Source organism: Pituophis catenifer, unplaced genomic scaffold, assembly GCF_029215685.1.
Source record: "Pituophis catenifer annectens isolate HBS135680 unplaced genomic scaffold, rPitCat1.0.hap2 SCAF_2, whole genome shotgun sequence".
In the NCBI taxonomy this organism is placed as follows: domain Eukaryota; kingdom Metazoa; phylum Chordata; class Lepidosauria; order Squamata; family Colubridae; genus Pituophis; species Pituophis catenifer.
The window spans coordinates 120682973-120702114 of NW_027256882.1; the positions used below are offsets into that span (position 1 = coordinate 120682973).

Sequence of the window (19142 nt, forward strand, 5' to 3'; positions counted from 1 at the left end):
TCACTGGAGGCCCTCGGCTGAGGTGCCTGCATCCCCATCATGGCTGCTGGTCTCAAAGTTGTGCTCCACACCCATGATGTCTGGCTCCATTTTGCCACTGTCATTGATGAAGGTTGTATAGGCGTCGCCTTCAGCCATCAGTAGTTTCAGTTTAGGCATCCAGCTCTTACGGACAACACGTCGTGCATTTGTGCACATATCAGCAGCAATTGCATTCATCTCACTCTCCTTGAAGTTTGGGGCAAAGTTCTGGCAATAAACTGAAGGAAGAAAATGAAGGACACCTTAATCATGGTTGCTATAGCAGCAATTGGGAATGTTCCCATGGCTCTTTGCCTGTTTCTAGCTCCAAGACCAGGGGTGCTATTCAGCAGGTTCTGACAGGTTCTGGAGAACTGGTAGTGGAAATTTGGAGTAGTTCGGAGAACCGGCAAATACCAACTCTGGCCGGCCCCCGAGTGGTGTGGGAATGGAGATTTTGCAATATCCTTCCCCCAGGAGTGGGGAGGGAATGGGGATTTTGCAGTATCCTTTCCCTGCCACGCCCACCAAGCCATGCCCACCAAGCCATGCCCACAGAACCGGTAGTAAAAAAATGTGAATTCCACCACTGTCCAAGACCTATTCACGCTTGCAAAGAGTCAGGGCCAAGTTAAAGCTTCAGCAGGAACTGGGAGAAAGGACTAACTTCAAACTTTTAAATCTGGCACTACCTTTATCAGTATGGTATATAAGCATTATAGATTTTAATAACTCAAAAGAGATTACATGCTAGCTAGATTTCCTAGGTACCCCCTTTCTTTCAAGTGGGAAGTATAGTTTGCTCCTATATTTTATTCACCCTCCCATACAAATATTTTGAAGAGACACTCACACTTCACAGCATGCAGCACTCGGCTGTCAAGAGGTTTCCGGCTGGGGTCATTGGTAGAGGAACGGATTCCAGTGCCACAGCTGTTGGCAAGGGTGTTCCTAGCAATGGTAAGAAGGCAGTTAAAATGTTATTACACACTGTGTCTTACTGTGCTCTTCCTCTAATAGCTAATTTTGTCCACTTGAACACTATCTGTCTTTATCTGAGTCTCAGTTCCTGCCTTGTTCCTTGAGCCTGGGACATCATCTCCAGAGCAGAAAGGAACACTGGGATGAGAAGGAGTAAACACACAGGAAGAGACATCCACACCCACATACTTATTTCTCCATAGCACAGAAGCTCATTTACTCACCGGTCAAAGAAGGATGCTAGTAGCCGCCTGAGAAGCACTTTGTGCCGTGTTCCAGCACTAACATGGCAATTCATCAACTGTGCCCGAGTGATGTACACATTAGTACCTGAACAGAAACAAAGCCTGTTGTGTACATTCAAACTGTATACAGGCCAATATAGCATCTTGTCAAGTACCATGTCAAAAGCTTTATGCAGTGGGCAAAAGATAATGCGGTTAAGGTGAGATTCATCCCATTTCTTGCTGATTCTGATATTGTAATGCCATCCAGTGGTTTGGCAAACAGACCACTTCACTTGATAGCTTTGATCCAACCAAGTCAGTTACACAAATGAGTTCTGTAATACGGCACATGATCTGTTTGGGAGTCATATCTGTGGCTAGGAATTTTAGTGGCTTACAGATATCCAGAGGACAAAATCAAACCCAAGCAAGAGCTTTGAAATTCTAAACACAGAATTGTTTGCAAAATGATTATTTTGCTGGGCTGAAAGAAACCTGTATTTTGGAAACCCATTCCTTAGATCAAATAGAGTAAACTTTTTGGAATGAGCACAGAGGCAGGAGCTGCTAATATGACTAACTAAACTGGGGCACTTCTTTACTTACTCAGTCCTGGCCACCAATCAATAGGTGGTGTCTCAGTGCCTTGTAAGACAATGGAAAGCCATAAAGACTGATTAATAGTATGTCACATTAAGAAACTATACATATTAAAGAGTAATGATAGGGATTCTTTATAGGTCATTTTTAACTGATGCCATTAAGCATATCTATAAGGATGAAATATTGACATTCCTCACATCTGATTGGACTCCGAGACCATATTCACAGATACAGTTACACCCATTTCAGTGTCAGCCCTAGATGCCATCTTTTCTTTTGGATCTTCAGGGCTGCCACATTTAGTGCTGTGGGAAAAGGGGGGGGGTTGTATGGAGTTGGTAGAGTTATTTAGCAATAACAACATTCTTTTCTCTGAGAGTCAAGGACGTTCAGCCTGCACCTGGAGTGGCGTGACTGGGCGGCATCTTCAGTTGGGACAGTGGATTGATTGGACCATGTGATGGACATGTGGGTGCAGGGGAAGGGACTTTGACTTTCTTTTGGGTGGGGAAAACCCGAGAGCTTTCAGATTTGGATTTTCCCAGATGTGCCAATATGACATCTCCAATAAAATGGATCTTTGAAGAATTGATTGCCTCGGAGTCTTACTTGGTGGGGGTGTTACTTGGAACCCTGACTTTCAGTGGAAAAAAGACATGCATAATTTTAGCTTGTTATTCATTTTCCGTAGTTCTCTTTTCCGTGGTTCAGTATTCTGACATGTACAAGGTGCCATAACAGGTAATGCCAACAGAGGTAGTCTTCGACTTACAACAGTTCATTTAGTGACCGTTCAAAGTTATAACGGCACTGAAAAAAGTGACTTATGACCGTTTTTCACAGTTATGACGTTTCCAGCATCCCCATGATCATGTGATCAACATTCAGATGCTTGGCAACTGGTTCATATTTATGACTGTTGCTGTGTCCCAAAATCATGTGATCGTCTTTTGCGACCTTCTGACAAGCAAAGTCAATGGGAAAGCTGGATTATATTTAACAACCAGGTTACTAATTTATCAACCATAGTGAGTCACTTAACAACTGAGACAAGAAAGGTTGTAAAATGGGGCAAAACTCACTTAACAACATAAATTTTGGACTCAATTGTGGCCGCAAGTTAAGTACTACTTGTATTCTTTCCTTTCTTTAATTGTGGGAATTAAAGGCATCTTTAAATAATGTTAGCTCAAATTTTGACTCTATTGTAACATAATTATCAGGACTGCTTTTCGTTGAGTCAAAAAATTAATCCCCCAAAGTACAGAATGAATCTTATGTAAGAAGTAAGCAAGATTTTTCTTATTTACTGAAATCAGTTTCAACCCCAAGTAGTCCTACCTATCACAAGCTCCAGTTTCTCAGCTGGGTCACCCTCGTCATATAACTTCGGATGGCATCGGTTTCCAATCTGGTTAATGAGTTCTGCAGGCAGTGAAGCTAGGTCCTGCCGCACTCGTATCCGGTTGCGAGACTCTGACTGCACCTGATCTGGCAGTGCTTCTACTTTTTCTGCTGAAAAAAGGGAAAAAAAGGAAGGATAGGAGGAAAATTGGAGAAAGTGGTGAGCAGATATGAAATGAAGGTACCAAGGCTATTCTTCTCTTTGAAATATTTGAACTCTGCAACTACATTTGCAACTCGCTCTTGAAGAGTATTCTTAAGCAAGTCATTGAAAGAGCTCAGAAATTACTACATCTTTTTTTTTTATTAAAAAAAAATGGAATCACAACAACTACCTCTTCTTCTTCCAAGGAAGGCAAAGAAGTGCAATGCTGACAGGTGGAGAAAATCCACTATCATTGGATTTGTTTATTCATCTCAAGCAGAGATTGCTATTCACCCTCCTTGTCCATATTTCTAGGGTACATTCTGAAAATATTTCACAAACTTTTCAGGAGAATACATGCTGAAAGACCCGGAAGCAATCAGGGAGGCTGAAAACTGCAGCTTTTCTAGTGATTAGACCCTCAATACATATTTTATTCTTTATTTTTTAAAAGTAAGTCATGTGCTATTTTTTTCAGCAACGATATCATATAATGCAATACTTTAAAGCTATCTACAAAAACAAACTAATGAAAAATATAGGACATATGGTGCAGCAGCTGTGAAGCAGAAACAACTTGACAAAGACTGAAAAAGAAAAAGAAAGAAAAGTCCTCAGTTGCCTCTTATAAAGATCACATGGAATGCTTAAAGCACCTCTGATAAGATGCAACCCCAAAATATTAAAGTTAAAATAGAGAAAGACTTACTAGTTGTACAGATAAAGCTGGCCCAATCTCAGTAAGGTCCCTTCAGTCAACCCCCGAGACTGGGCTGCTGGGCTATTGAGCCTTTTAGGTAAAAAAGAGAGAATGGCTTGGATTTGGGTAGAAAATGAACAAGCAAGTTGTGTATGGCCCAAATGTATATATTATAGAGGAATGCTAGCTCAGGCCTGTCAACAGGTGACAAGAATATTCTGCACTATACTATTTCTGGTATTTCTGAATTTTCTTTGAGGGCAGGGCTGCTGGTTGCGTTTATAAGTCACCAAGGCAGAAATGACAACTCTTGACTTTGCGAAGCTTAAACATATTGCTATGATTTCACTTTCCAGTATATATTTTTATTACTTGTATTTCAGAAGATCTCCCAATCCCTGAGCAGAGAAGCCACGAAAATGTCCAGAAGACACAAGTTCCCATCATCACTATCGTAGCATTCTGGTTTGATATTCAACGTTGCAGTTGCCCCTGCCCCTTACTTGATGTGTTCAGGTGGAGGTTGACAGCCCTTTGTCATGGATACTGGCTTCCTGCATTAAGCAGGGAGTTCGCCTTGACAACTTACCTTGTCCCCTCCTATTTTAATTCTATGAGCAAGAGAACAAAAGTCACCCGTAGAAAAAAATTATCTAGCAAAATACAGGTCATGTAACTTAGTCTGCAAGTTGGCCTCAGAGTATGGACTCAAAGCCTTGGTTAGTCTGTTACTTTCAAATATACTACCACTGTATAAATATTATTCATAACAATTCCTCTAGGCTGACATTAGTATTAATATTTGGAGATTTAGTTCTAATTATTCCTAGTTTAAAATCCTTCCCAGGATTGCTTCACACTTCTTTCACTTCTCTCTCACACACATACATAAAAACAAACCCACACACAAACACATACAAAATGTATCAGAACACATCCACTTGTTTCATATTGGTCAATTGCAATATGCACAAACATCCCTCACGTCTGGAATCAAAAACAGCTGTTTTTGTGTCCTATTGTGTCCTATTCTTGGAGATTGCCTGGACAAGTCCTTGCAGTTTCCTTGGCAAACTTTTTCAGAAGTGGTTTGCCATTCCTTTCTTCCTAGGGCTAAGAGAAAGTGATGGCCCAAAAGCCACCCAGCTGGTTTTGTGCCTAAGACAGGATTAGAACTCACATTCTCCCAATTTCTAGTCTGGCACCTTAAACACTACACCAAATTGGCTCTCCAGCTAGATAGCTACTGAACATTTCTGCTGTCCATATGAATCAGAGACGCATAGCCACACCTCACTTTTTAAACAACAGAAGTGAACATATGCAACATGTATCGGCTTTGGCAATAAATGTAAAGTTAAGCAGATAATATGCAAAGATTCTGTTGTCATCCAACCTTACTATCCATCCTACAAGATCTCCCTTGCATCTCATCTCTGTGAATATTCTGATCAAAACAGGGATAGAGCGCAATACACTCCCTTGCCTTAAAGCAAGCAGAACAGTCACAACGCTTTTTAACAGTCCACATGGGATACTCACCCGTCTGCCCTACATTCATCATGCTGTACATTGTGTACATGTTGCAGATCTGTCGGTACTGCTCATCGGAGCCTTCCTCGGGTGCATCTTCCTCTTCATCTTCTTCATTATGATAGGAACTGGGGCTGTCACTGGTGTAAGCACTGGAGGTGCCAGGGCTTGTCTGGTCTGAAGTACTGGGGCCGCTGACCACACCTGCCCCTCCACCTCCCCCCGTTAGTGCTGCCTGCTGCTGCTGCTGCTGCTGAGCCTGTTGCTGTTGCTGCTGCTGGACCTGTTGTTGTTGTTGTTGTTGCACTTGCTGCTGAGCCTGCCGGCTCCCCCCGCTCAACTCCTGCTGGGAGGAGATCTTGGCCATTTTGCGGCTGCCATTACTGCCACCACTATTCCCTTCCTTCTGGCTGTTTTCCCAGAGCCGCTTAACCACAAATGTGCATTGGACAGAGTCTGAGTCCTGTTGCTCTGTCTTTACACGAGAGACCAGGGGTAAGGGCGTATTGCCAGAAGGCCAGGTGGATGTCTGTGCCACAGGGCTCTGTGGCTCAGAGGAAGGCGCCTCCTCAGTGTGCAGGCCTTGCGAGTCACAGCTGGGTGAGCTGACCTTCAGGAAGAACTCAGTCCCCTTTTCCATAATCTCCTGGATCTGCAGGAACCCTGCTGTGTACATGAGCAGAAACTGATCACCCACATTCATGCTTAGGCGGCCAGTGTAGCAGAAACTAAGGATCTGCTGAAAGGATTGAGGTTGCACCGCAGCAGGAAGCTCCACCACAGTGCTCTTGCTGTTGTTGAAAAGGTCCCGGAAGTAGCAGCTGCTTGCAGCCAGCACAGCTCGGTGTGCCTTGAAAGCATGGCCTTTCACCACCACTGAGACATCACAATACAGCCCCTGTAACCGCTGCTCATTCAGGCATTCCAAGATGCTATTACCAAAGTTGGGGATCTCCATCTGGAGAAATTGAGCCATCCTCCTCTTCTTCTCCTCCTCACCCAGATGGGTACGCTGGAAAAAAGAATAAGGAGCCAGAGAAGTTAAATGTGGAATGGACATGGAAAAAGGGCAAAGGAAGGAGACTGGGCCAAAGAGAGGAGATCAGCCAGAAGTCGGCAATGTTTTGATAGCCTTGGGCCACCCTTTGTAAAAAATAAAAAAAAAAATAGCTGAGAGCTACAGTGGACAAGGCCTTGAAATGGTGAGGTCATGCAAACAGAAGAAGTAGGGTTTGATAGAGCATTTTTAAAAGGTGCTTTTAAATGTTTAAATCAATCTGACAGCTTATACCTCTTTCTTTGGTTTTCTGTTCTTCTTTCTTTCCATCTCCACAATTTGATACTTAGCTGCCAAATTTTGATAGTGTGATCTCCAGGGCCTCTGTAGACCACAAAAAAAGGGGTTCATAGGCCATATGAACCCTAGGACCACACCTTCCATTAGGGAGGTAGCAGAAATGAAGTAGTCCACGCAATCAACCATTTTACATGCTCTCTCTAGAAATGGAAGCGTCACCTTAAAGTCTTAGTTCTTCCTCCAGTTTTCAATATTCAAAAGCACTAAGTCATTCATTTAAAGACTTTGTGTATCATATAAACACAAACCTTTGACAAAATGTAATTAGGCTCTGCTTTATCTAAACTCGTACTGAAGGTTAGGCATCTGTTTACTTACCTTGTTCACATCCATAGGAGAGTTAATTTGACATTAGCCTGCATTCCTAGCCATCAGCAAAGAGATGGGAAGTCTAGAGCAACTGTAAAATGAAGCTGTTATATCTGTATCATAGCTCCTCCACCTGACCCTCTGAATAAGCATGGCTGGATGGTGATGAAATGGGGAGGAGAAATGGGGGAAGACTATGACAGTTTTTCCCTTCTTACTGTAAGAAGCAAACAAACCAGGAGGTGATAGGATGTCAGTCTGTACAAAATAAGGCAAGATGCTCTCAAAAGATGGCTGCAAACTATACAGTTAAGGCAACTATTCCATTGGTCATCTGGGGCCAAAGCACTAAGTAAACCATTTAGCTTAATGAGCACCAGACTGAGTGAGGTACTTTGAAGAAACATGGCCAAAATAATTTCACCTCCAATTATACACATAAACATACAATCTCCTTTATAAATTGTTTTAACAGTAGTTTTTTTTTCTTTTTACGACCCTGTAATCCCCTGCTTTGGGGTGGGGTCGAGGCGACTGAGTGGCGCTGAGCGTTTACTGGCTAGATGCCCTTCTTGATGCCTAAGTGGAATTCGCAGATATTTTCTCTTTGCACCCTGATAAACATCTGTCGCTCCCTAGGATTGAACTCTCAACCTTCCGAGTAGGTAAGCATCTTCACCTCTATGCCACTAGTAGCTTTTATTTTGACCTGAGGGAATTATTTAACAAATATTATAAAGAAATTAATACATAAACAAATAATAAGACAGCTACACTGGATTTGTCTGCAAGCATGACATTTAAAATGGCTGTAATATTTGCCATACTCTGGGCACATTTTAGATTTCTGTGGCAATTAAAGCAACCAGAAATTAATAGTATTTGTAGTCCATTCTTATTATGTGATTTCCCCCTTTTTTATAGTATTCTGGCCATTTAAACTGAGAGCAGCATATGAAACTTCACAACTCAAGTTTCTTCTTTTGATATTATTGAACATTGCAGGAGTTATGGAAAAAGGAAATATTTAAGTGTAGCTTCTTATTAATCTTGGTTAAAAACAATCCAATGTGACAGCACTAGGATTATGCTGAAATAAATATAGTAGCTTTGGTACTGTAAAATAGTTACTCATACTAAACAGATTATAATCCAGCAGCAATGGTGATCTGCAAACCCAGTGAAGCTTCCTACCTATTACCTCCAGAAAGGGGCAGGCTCTTATGAGCATACTGATCTTCCCCGATAATAGCTCAGAGAACTCTAAATCATGGCACTGTCTTTTTAGGACAAACAATATGTGTGTCAGAGATAAGATACACTATGAATGTAAATGAAAGCTTGGGCTAAAAACAGACAAAATGGTTTATTTTTTTATTCCCACACATCATTTACAACTGGAGGGCAGATTAATGCTGAGTGGAATATTAAATATCAACAAAATTAATGGTGGTGGTTGTTGTCCATTATTCTTTTACTAGAGAGACACTATGACCCAAAAGTTTCCTGCTGCAAATCACACAGGAGAGAGAAATTACTTTGCAAGGAATGACAATGCAGCTGAGGACACAGAATAGGTACACAATGGGCTGTTGCTTTTAAAAATTCCCAATTCTACAAAAGGCTTGGGTGTGAAACAGTGCTTTACAGTTATTTGGAGATGGTTGGAGCAGAACAATACAAGATAATCCTCCCTACAGAGAGTTTATTCAGAATGCTGGCACTGGAAGTGACTAAGATTTCTGCTCCATGTTCAGATAGCATCAGGTAAATGCATCCCTCCTTCCCCCAAAGCTTTAAAACCGCTAGCAATTTTTGGAGGAAGATATAAAGAGGGAGAAAATAAAAACCTTTTATGCAGCTTTTTATAAAGCAGTACTGAAACATCCTTAATATGAATTTGTAATGGAATAGACTTTCAGTTGTTTTCAATGGAATGTTTATCAGAATGAGACAAACATTCATACATTTTGAATGCTGAGCATTCCACTTCTTAAAAATTCAATTTTAATTTACTGCAATAGAGGTTTCTGAGATGACAATTTGCTGAGGATTTCACCATCTCTTCTAGAAAATGCAGGATACCCACCAGAAGCATAAGCATATTCTACAAATAGAAGATCCTGACAGCCATTTGGTAAACTTCTGATCTTTATCCTTTTTTTTTAACCTACGATAATCAAGCAGAGATACAAATATCTAATAATAAACAAAGCTATGTATAAAGACTGAGGACTACATATGGGATGAAAGGCAAGACTTCCATTCCAAAAGTATCATTGTGCTGTTTCTATGATAGGAGAACAATCTCAGTGGAAAGGAGGGAAATTGAGGATGATTTGCAGCATTAATTCAATCTTTTCTTGGGCACCATAACTGGAAGGCTTAGAAGCTTTCCACTGTGAAAAGGCAATCATGAATCCTGATTATTATTACATTACAAATGATCCTTATTTATACCTATGTTGATCATGACAGCATTTGTTGAAGTACTAATATTACAGTGTATTGTTAACCCACATGATTTTTATATAGCATTTTTAAAATGATTTAATCTTAAATGTTTGATTTTCAATTATCAAGACAGCATGAACATGTTCTTCTTTTAATACTACGATTAAAGAGGATATCAACAAGAGAACACAGACACTATGGAATTCTTTCATTAAGAACTCTTTACAGCTTGAACATTGAATACGTCAATGAAAGCTGACAAACCAGACCGTTTATTCTTAACTAAACACAATGAAATGGGTGACCAACATTCACAACTTGGTTAGAGATCTGACACTGTGCCGTTTTTATACCACTTTCCATTGCACAAGTTCTAAGGAAAAATGTTTAAGGAGCCCAATAAAACAAAAAGTATAGGCACACAGCAGTTTTGTTACCTGAGTATTATATACTAGTTTATTTAATGGACTTATATGAAAACTTAGAAAAAGACAATATAGCCTTTAGAGCGCTGCCTGACCAAATTTTCTGGCTAAAGATGATTGTTCTTCTGAGTCAAATATAATTACAATGGAAAGAGCAGGGTGATAGAACCAAACCATTAAATAAAACAGAGATTCTGGGGGTTTTTTTTGGGAGGGGGGAAGAGGTCCTTTCCAACCTGAGCCATTGTTTTCTCATAATTGTAAAATGAAGTCAAGTAGTTAAGTGTTCCATCTTTCCTGCATCTGTTTTTATTAAGTTTAAACAGCATTTTCACTATGCCAGAAGACTAAGCATTTCAAGTGATGCTACAATTCAGCTACTACTTGTATTCTTGCAGGAAGAAGGATAAACTGGGTGGAGGACAATTAGTGCCAAGTCAAAATATGCACATGGAAGGTTGCAAAACAGATTATATGTTATAAATTATTTTCTTGATCCTGGTTCCCTAACCCTGATCTTGTAAATCCACTGCTCTCTCAGATTCCAACTGAATCAGTAAATATTTTGCTGTCTAAGAAGATACACAGATAAAGCCTTTGGCTTAAAAACAATGCCTCAATTTCTACCCTAGACTGCTTGAAGTCTGAAGACAAATAACTCTGTTTCTCCATGAATCATATGCCCAGCCATATAAATAATGACACCTGTGGGAATACATGGAGTAAACAGCCATGAATTATATAACATTAGAAGATTTGGGATATTATTTAAAATTATGGGTATGCAAAACACCTCAGATGCAAAATGTCCCATTTTGAATTCCAACACTTTCAAATGAAAGAAGCTATTATTCTGAATTTAATACAATGGCTTTAGGCTCAAAATGGGATGCTTTGAATTCAGTTCACAATTCAAAAAATTTTGGGAGCCACTACTTTCCAAATGACATACAGGTAAGAAGAACAGGTTCTTCAAGTAAACTGTGGCAGGAGCTTTTGCTGCCATTATCAAAGATGCATTTTTAAAAAATCTGGAGTACTCTCTTTGGGGACCATCTCCAAATTGCAGAATTTTCTAAGGGAAGCAGTAGTTTCTTTTTCCATTATTTTCATCCATTTCAGAAGAAACTATTTCACAAGATATCAAGAGGGATAAATTACTCTTTGCTAACTATGAGCTGAAAGATTGCCCAGAAGATGCTTTTTCAAAAGGAACTGGACTTTCTTTGTTTTTCCTTGAAGAAAGGAAATGGCATCAAATATCACTTCTCTAGAAGACAGAACCACAGTATTATTTCAAATGTAATCCTGTCACTATTCTGCAGAGGACATCCACTTGCCTTCACCTCAAAATATTACTAATTCTAACATTATTTAAAGTTTAGCAATAATGTAATTTAATTGAGTGTGGCTTAAACAGTTTGGCAAACATAGACATATGATTTGTAGCCTATAATTTAGCATTACATATTTATGCAGCCATTGCATCTTATTCAACAAATCATGATTCAGACAAATTGTAACTTAGTGCACTGTGTAAAGCCAGTCAGTAACAGATAAAGGATTTGAATTTTTTTGCATTAGGGCTATGCAGCACTTGTATATAATCTTCAAAAAGTATCTGATACTACCAGAAACAAATATAGGACCTCATGCAGCACCTTAGGGCAGCTGCGTCTTTTCCCAGAATCAGTGAAATACTTTTGGTGATCAAATCCAAATCACTGCACAGCTATATTGTTTTGGTATGTAGAATTTTAATCTAGAAAACACTGGGAATTTACTCAAAGTAGCAGAAATAATGACGTGTCAGTCAAATATCAGTCAATTTTGGCACAAAACCTTCAGGCCTCTGCTAAAATGCTGAAGATGGAAAGGAATTTCACCTTTCAACACGGCAATGACCCAAAGCATACCTCCAAATGAACAAAAGAATGTCTTCACCAGAAGAAGATCTAAGTTTTGGAATGGCCCAAATCCAAAACTCATAGCCTGGGCCTGAATCCAACTGTAAATCTATGTGATGACCTGAAGAGGGCTGTGGGCAGGAAATGCAATCTGACAGATTTGGGAGTGTTTTGCAAGGAAGAATGGACAAAGATTCCCAATGCAAAATGTGCTGGGCTGACAGGCTCCTACCCCAAAAGACTGAATGTTGTCATAAACATTAAAAGGTACTTCAACAAAGTATTAGCTTAAGGGTGTGCATTTTTAGGCAGCCGTGTTATTCTAGTTTATATTGTTATTTTTCCCCTAAAAGATTTTTGTTTGTTTCTAATTGTACAACTTATATGTTATATAACGTGGAAAAAATTCTAAGGTGATTTACCTTAAGCTGATTTTTTTTTTACATTTCAAAAACATGGCATTTTAACAAGGGTGTAAAGACTTTCTGTATCCAGTGTAGCCAGGAACCAGAATCAACCCTATAGCATTGATTACCCAATTTAAAAAATTGTTCCTGAAATTGCTAAAATTTATTGATAAAAATAGGCTTTAATTACTGAATCACAAAATAAAATCACACTTTTTTTGATTGATTACATGCCATCAACCCATCACTAACTGTTAGTATTGTACAGATAGATTTTGTTCAAGATGATTTGTCCTTAACCTGGTCCTTCAGCTCTTCCACAATGGCACCCAATCACCACTATAAGTGAGTCCATTCATGTTGTTTTCCTTCTACCTTTCCCAACATTATAGCCTTCTCCAAAGAGCTAGGTCTTTCCCTAGTGTGTCTGTAGGATCATTTGAGCTAAGTTAGTTGTGCCTCAAGTGAGAACTCTGGGTTGATTTGTTTGATGATCTTTTTGTTTGTTTTCTTGGCTATCCACAGTATACACAGGAGTCTTCTCCAAAACCAAAATTCAAAAGTGTCTATATTCTTCTCAACTTGTTTCTTCAAAGTCCAGTTTTCACTTCCAAAAAGTATCAGAGGGAACACTATGGGTTACGTGATTTTGATCTTTGTAAGTATAGACATATCATGGCATTTGAATATCTTTTCCAAGGACTTCATGGCTATTCTACCTAAGTGCTAGTTTCTGGTGTATTTTTGCCTGGCTGTTTACTTTGATTCTAAAAGGCAAGAACTACCCACCACTTCAAGATTGTTATTATTAATTCTAAGACTGGTTGTTCTACTTCTTGTCATTAGTTTATATTTATTTTAGTCCCATTTTTTTACTATGCTCTTTGATTTTTATTACTAGTGTTTGCTGATATGGTCCTAACATGTCTGGCTGTCCCTTGTTTTGATCTACTATTCCTAGATTATAAACGGTTTTCTTTTCCAAACTTCTATAAGTGAGCTTCCAGAAAATTCTACTTATGCCATTTAGATTAGATCCAGACTGACCTATCTTAATACTATGGAATGGCAGGTTAACTCAGGTCTAAATTAGCTCTAGATGGACTTGGAATATACTATGCAATATAGTATACTATATTCCATATACTATGGAATAGCAAATTATCATTAAGTCTTGATCTTCTTATGCAGAATGATTGAATGATTGCCTATATTTCTCTAAATAAGGATTATAGACTGCATTAGTTAAATAAAGTTAATGTTTGTAAGACACCCAGAGTTGCTTCTGGATGAGATGGGTGGCATACAAATCCAATAAATAATAAATAAAGTAATAAATCAAAATAATGAATCATGCCATCATAGTAATGTGGCCTGTTTTTGCTTGGAATGTTATGTGAACAAACCAGTATGGTTTCTTACTTATTGTTTACATGTTATATGAACATTATACAATTTTATTTTAGTTATATGGGAACCTTTCATTCTTGTGCACAATTTATTATGAGACATAAATGCAGTCACTGTGACTTGTTCACAAACCATGATTAAATCAATCCATGGGTTAGTATTAAATCCAGTCAGCATGACAAATATTCCCAATAATAATAATACTAGGACAAATGCATATTTCATTGCTTCCACTTCAACTGAAGGGTGAGAATTCTTCTATCAATGCTTGACCAACAGCTGTCAAGTAGTCCCAATTACAAGTAATCCAGAATAGTCTATCAATATAAGAAAACTTCCCTCCCTTCCTTTGTTCTACTGTCACTCAGAAAGCCTCTGCTCTTTTGTACCCTTCATGCCAGCCACCTGGCTCAGACATTTGATACTACCCATTTTTCGGAAAGGAAGTTATAACAAAACCAGGGAACCAAGGACAATTTATGCATTTGAGCAAAACCAGCCCAAAATATAGTAGAATAGATCATCCCAGAACAAAAATCACTGTAGATCATTCTCTATGTTTGTTCTTATTCCAATATACGACGAATCTAGCAGACTTACGATATTAAGTTGGTTTGCAAGAATGTCACCACCAAACTTTGCAGGTTATTTCATTAGCCAAAAATTATAGTGAAATAGTTCATAATGTAAATTAAAACAGGCCTCATAAGAAAAGCTGAGGCTCAAGATAAGACAACAGAAATAATTAAAAATAGGGAGTAGCCTGGAAATTGTATGTATTTATTTGATTCATGCACCAGCTTTCTACTCTGGAGAATATTTAAAACAGCTAACAAAATTTAAGAATACACAAAAGAAGAATTACCTAGATAATGTCCTTGCATAATCTATATGCCAAAAACTTCCATAAATTGTAAATGTTAGTTCGGTCTTTTCTGAATTTACACAGAGCAGCTGTCCTCTGAATATACAGTATTATGTTTCCATGTTTCCTTCCTTTCTTTTTTCCTCCCAGTTTTGTTAATGTGAGCCCACTTTCTTCTGTGTTCTTATCTGAACAACCTACTGAGAGGTTAACTGATATCTAGCAAGTGATCAAGATCAAGTCAGCTTTGTAGCACAACGTGCCCAACATGAAACATCTTAGCTGTAGGTACATTGGTTCAATAATATATACAAAACCAATCCTGTTTAGGATAGGGTATCCACCTTGTCTAATTTCACTAGTGACACAAACTGAAAAATGAGAGAAAAATATGTATAATGCTCCTAATTATAGGAAATTGGGTTAAAAAAATGGCAGAATTGATTTCAGAGATTGAAGGAATTTTCTTATCAATTTTATATCCCATCTTGTGTTTATATCAATATGCTGCATATGCCAACTGTGGTTTTAGGAAAACAGTATGTTGGCTTGCAAAGTAGTCTTTAGTTCAGAGACCTATCTTAATACTAGACTTTGGATGTGTTTTGGGCACAATGGACCAAAACTGACTGCTGTTGACTTTGTTGTTAGAAAATGTTGCATGTGGCATGAGATGACTAAGACTGGTAATCTAATGTACATTTTCTACACTATCTAAGAACATTATGTGGAAGACTTAACTAGTCAGTATGTTGGAAGATAATATGGATAGAACCATCTACTAATGATTCCAACTATGGAAGATTGGTACATGCAATTTAAGAGCCAATGGTTAACAACAAGAATTAACAAATGGAATGGAAGGGAGTAGAAAGAGAGCCAGTTTGGTCTAGTGGTTAAGGCATTAGGCTAGAAAGCAAGAGGCTGTGACGTCTGATTCCATGTTAGACATGAAAGCTGGCTGGGTAACTTGAGGCTAGTCATTCTCTCTTAGACCATAATGTCAGGCTGTTTCAGGCCCAGGCAATAAGCTGGTCAGTGAGTATCTGTTGCAAACAAGGGATCAACACGTCTGATTCTCCCTCCCCCTCCCGCCAAAGAGGAGCAGACCCTGAACTTGCAGGAAAATGCTATGTGAAAAAAATGGAGTGGAATAATGTGTTGTGTATGCAATTAAGAGAAAGGGAAAGGAAATGTATCAAAATATGATTGATTTGGATGCTTATGTTAAAAGATTGAAATAATTACTGAATGATAAAAGGAGAGATTCTGAATGTAAGAGACAACAATCACCTTTAGTGTAATTTGAAAACCACGGACATCGAAGTACTAACAGTGAAAGTAAAATAACAGAAGGATAACAAAGTACAAGTCTTGGAAGAAAAATGTTACACTATAGACAGAATGAATGAAATCCAATGTAAGAAAAGACATGGAAGCTGATAAGAAGTGGGTAAAATGAATGTCTGTATGTTACAAAGTAAACCTGGAGCTACACTAATGGGAAATATGAAAAAGGATGTCTGGTAGAATAAAATTAAATAGGATATGGATGAGGAAAATACATATAAAGAATAACTGCTACTAAAAACAAAGAAACTGTTTAATGGATATACAGCAAAAACGGTATCTTTAAATATGTGAGAGCCAGTCTGGTATAATGGTTAAGACACCAGACTAGAAATCTGAAGACCGTGAGTTCAAATCCAGTCTTAAACATGAAGTTATCTGAATGACTTTGAATCAGTCATTCTCTCTCAACTCTAAGAAGCAGGCAATGGCAATCGCTTCTGAAATCTCTCCAAGAAAATTGTAGGGACCTGTCCAGGTAGTCTCCAAGAGTCAACACTAACTTGAAGGCTTCCCTTCCCTCCCACCAAAAAAGAAGTAATCAAATAAAGGAAGAGTTGAGGTTAAGAGAGGCAAAGAAATAAAAATGATTTTGATTGAAATAATTATTCTGGAATTGGGTGACAAGGGAAGTGTCCAACACAGTGAATTCAATTAAAAGCAATGAAATAAATTTGCATGAAATGGAAGTATGAGAATGTTGGAAAGAATATTTTAGAGGTCTGTATAGAAATTGCAGTGATATTATAGCCATAAGAAATTGAAATGAATGCTATAAATGTTAATATTTGAGAAAAAATTATGAAACAAAGTCATAAAATACTGAGAAAACACTAAATAATAAAGCTGCAGTACAAATGGTGTCACTGGAAAAATGTCAAAAAAATAAGTGTGATTTGCCAAGGGTGTGGCTGTGCAACATGTTTAACATATATTTGGAAGAAGGTATTAAAGAATGTCATTATTGTTCTCTTATACATATAGAAAGATAGCAAGAGTACATGCAAAAACTATAGAGGAATTAGTTTTTATGATTGCAGAGGTGTTTGGCAGAATTCTGACTGAAAGGATTTGAGAGATGACAATGAGCAATATTTGGAAAATGTGGTGTAGCATTATGCGTCATTGAGAAATGCATGAATGTGAAATGTGATGTATAGATTTATAGAAATCATATAAAACCAATATGAAATATTTGCACAAATATAAGACATTACTGAATGTAGTAATAGTGGTATATGGTAGAAGCAAAGAAGCATGAAAATAAAGAGAATGCTTTGGGAAAGGTTCAATGACAAAAGTCGTTGAGCAAGACAAAACTATGTTTGGCTAATTCATGTATTTATGGATAAATATATGTAATGACATATGAAGTATTTTCGATGGGAACAGGAATATGGACATGAGTATTTTTTATGGAGGTTATACAGCATTGCTGGCTGAGAACTAAAAGATTTGTGGTAAATGTTAGAAAGTCTGCAACAAATACAGATCTTAAAATTAATGTTTCAAAGACAAAGTAGTTATCTAAGTATTTCTTAGTCACTTTGCAACATTATAAAACTAACTGTGGCTGTTGGTCGCATAGATTCTAACAATCGAAGAGCAGAATATCAGGTGACACAAATTCTCTATTCTTTGCATCCATAAATTAGGACCATCAAGGATTATAGTTACAACCAGCCTTTCAGAGAAATGCTATCTAATTTACTATGAATAAAAAGCCTGATTAGCCTGCAACCATACACCTAGATGATTTGAGTAACAAATCTGGCCAGTTGGGTCTCAGAAAAGGACTGGCCCTAAATGGACTGTAAACTTTTTCAGGCAGAGTAATCCTTTCAATAATTATAAGCCTCAACTGGGAATGTAAAAAAAAAAATCACAATCCCATGGAGTACTGTATCAAACTAAAAGTGAATGTAATCCTTATCTCTTATTTATGCTTAGCTCCGAATTTAGAAAAACTATAATCTTTTACAAATGTTGTAAGAAAATATTGGGGACTATCTTCTCAACCATGTTCTTGCCTGTACTTTTTGCATGGAAAACTTGGTCTCTTGTTGCTAAAGAAAGTTGGCATTCATTTCTTGTCTAATCTAACACTGAGAATATAATGTAATTCAGTGGAGCTTACTTCTGAGTAAACAAAGAACTAACCAGATCTAACTTTAATCACAAGAACTTTACATGTTGATTAGATTTTTGTTTAAGAAAAATATCTTCAGTCCTAAATTGTCAAATGTTTTTCAGATCCTTTCAGCATATATAGCTGAGGATTATGCATTTCCTGAAATCTGAGTTTTCTTTCTTATGCAATCAGCCTCAATAGTGTAAAGTTGGAAACTTGTTATATTGTGTGATTCTATGGTGGCAACAACCTTAGCAAAGCCCAGAAGAAAGAGAGAATTTCTTCTACTTCCAAGATTCAGAAGCTATTAAAGTAGTTCATTTCCTTGTAACCAACATTAAGCAGAGAATAGATGGTGTCCAGGAGAACAAGGAGGGTTGGTGGTTAATTTTGTAATATGAGAGCTCCAGCCTTCATCCTCCTAACACTGTCTCCACCCAAGACTGGAAAACTAATTTAGTCATTAATAAAGCCGAGCTTCCTGTTTCAGGTTTTGTAAGTACAACTCAGGTCTATCCCAGCAGCAAAATGATATCTCCCTTTTGTATGAAGACAATACAATGACCCACTGTTTCACAAACTAAAACATTTTCTGCTTCTATTTCTTCCTTGTAGTCAGTAGGAATTGCATTAATTAGTAGGCCTTTGTCATTTCCTTTTATATTTGGATGAAGAGAGGAATCAATAAATCAGTTGGACAAGCACAGAATCAGAAAAGATAATCAACCAGCAGATCTTGAGGCTACTATTTCTTAATTTGGAGCACTTATATTGCAACTACTAGCAGATTCTTGAAATAACTTAAAATGAAGAAAAACAAAACCTTATGCAGGTCTTCAGATATTCTTCTGAATTTCTGGATAATAAAGGAAATGCCTGTTTCATTCACCAGACATTAATCTTACATAAGGCA

General features: G+C 37.9%; 1 protein-coding gene across 1 annotated transcript; it reads right to left on the bottom strand.

Moving 5' to 3' along the window:
• On the bottom strand, positions 1–6590 carry NACC1 (nucleus accumbens associated 1). Its single transcript, XM_070934366.1, has 6 exons — positions 5922–6590; positions 5624–5879; positions 3174–3347; positions 1227–1332; positions 875–972; positions 1–260 (listed from the first exon to the last, which is right to left on the bottom strand). Exons 1-6 carry the CDS (start codon positions 6588–6590, stop codon positions 1–3), a joined length of 1563 nt encoding a protein of 520 aa, XP_070790467.1.
• Between the last annotated feature and the right edge of the window lie 12552 nt (positions 6591–19142).

Excerpts from the sequence above, each read along its gene's own strand:
- NACC1 (XM_070934366.1), bottom strand. The coding sequence starts at position 6,590 with ATGGCTCAATTTCTCCAGATGGAGATCCCCAACTTTGGTAATAGCATC. Across the intron at positions 5,880-5,921 it reads GCCGGCAGGCTCAGCAGCAA|CAACAGGCTCAGCAGCAGCA; the intron begins GTGCAACAACAA and ends CAGCAGCAACAG. Across the intron at positions 261-874 it reads AGTGCTGCATGCTGTGAAGT|TTTATTGCCAGAACTTTGCC; the intron begins GTGAGTGTCTCT and ends TTCTTCCTTCAG.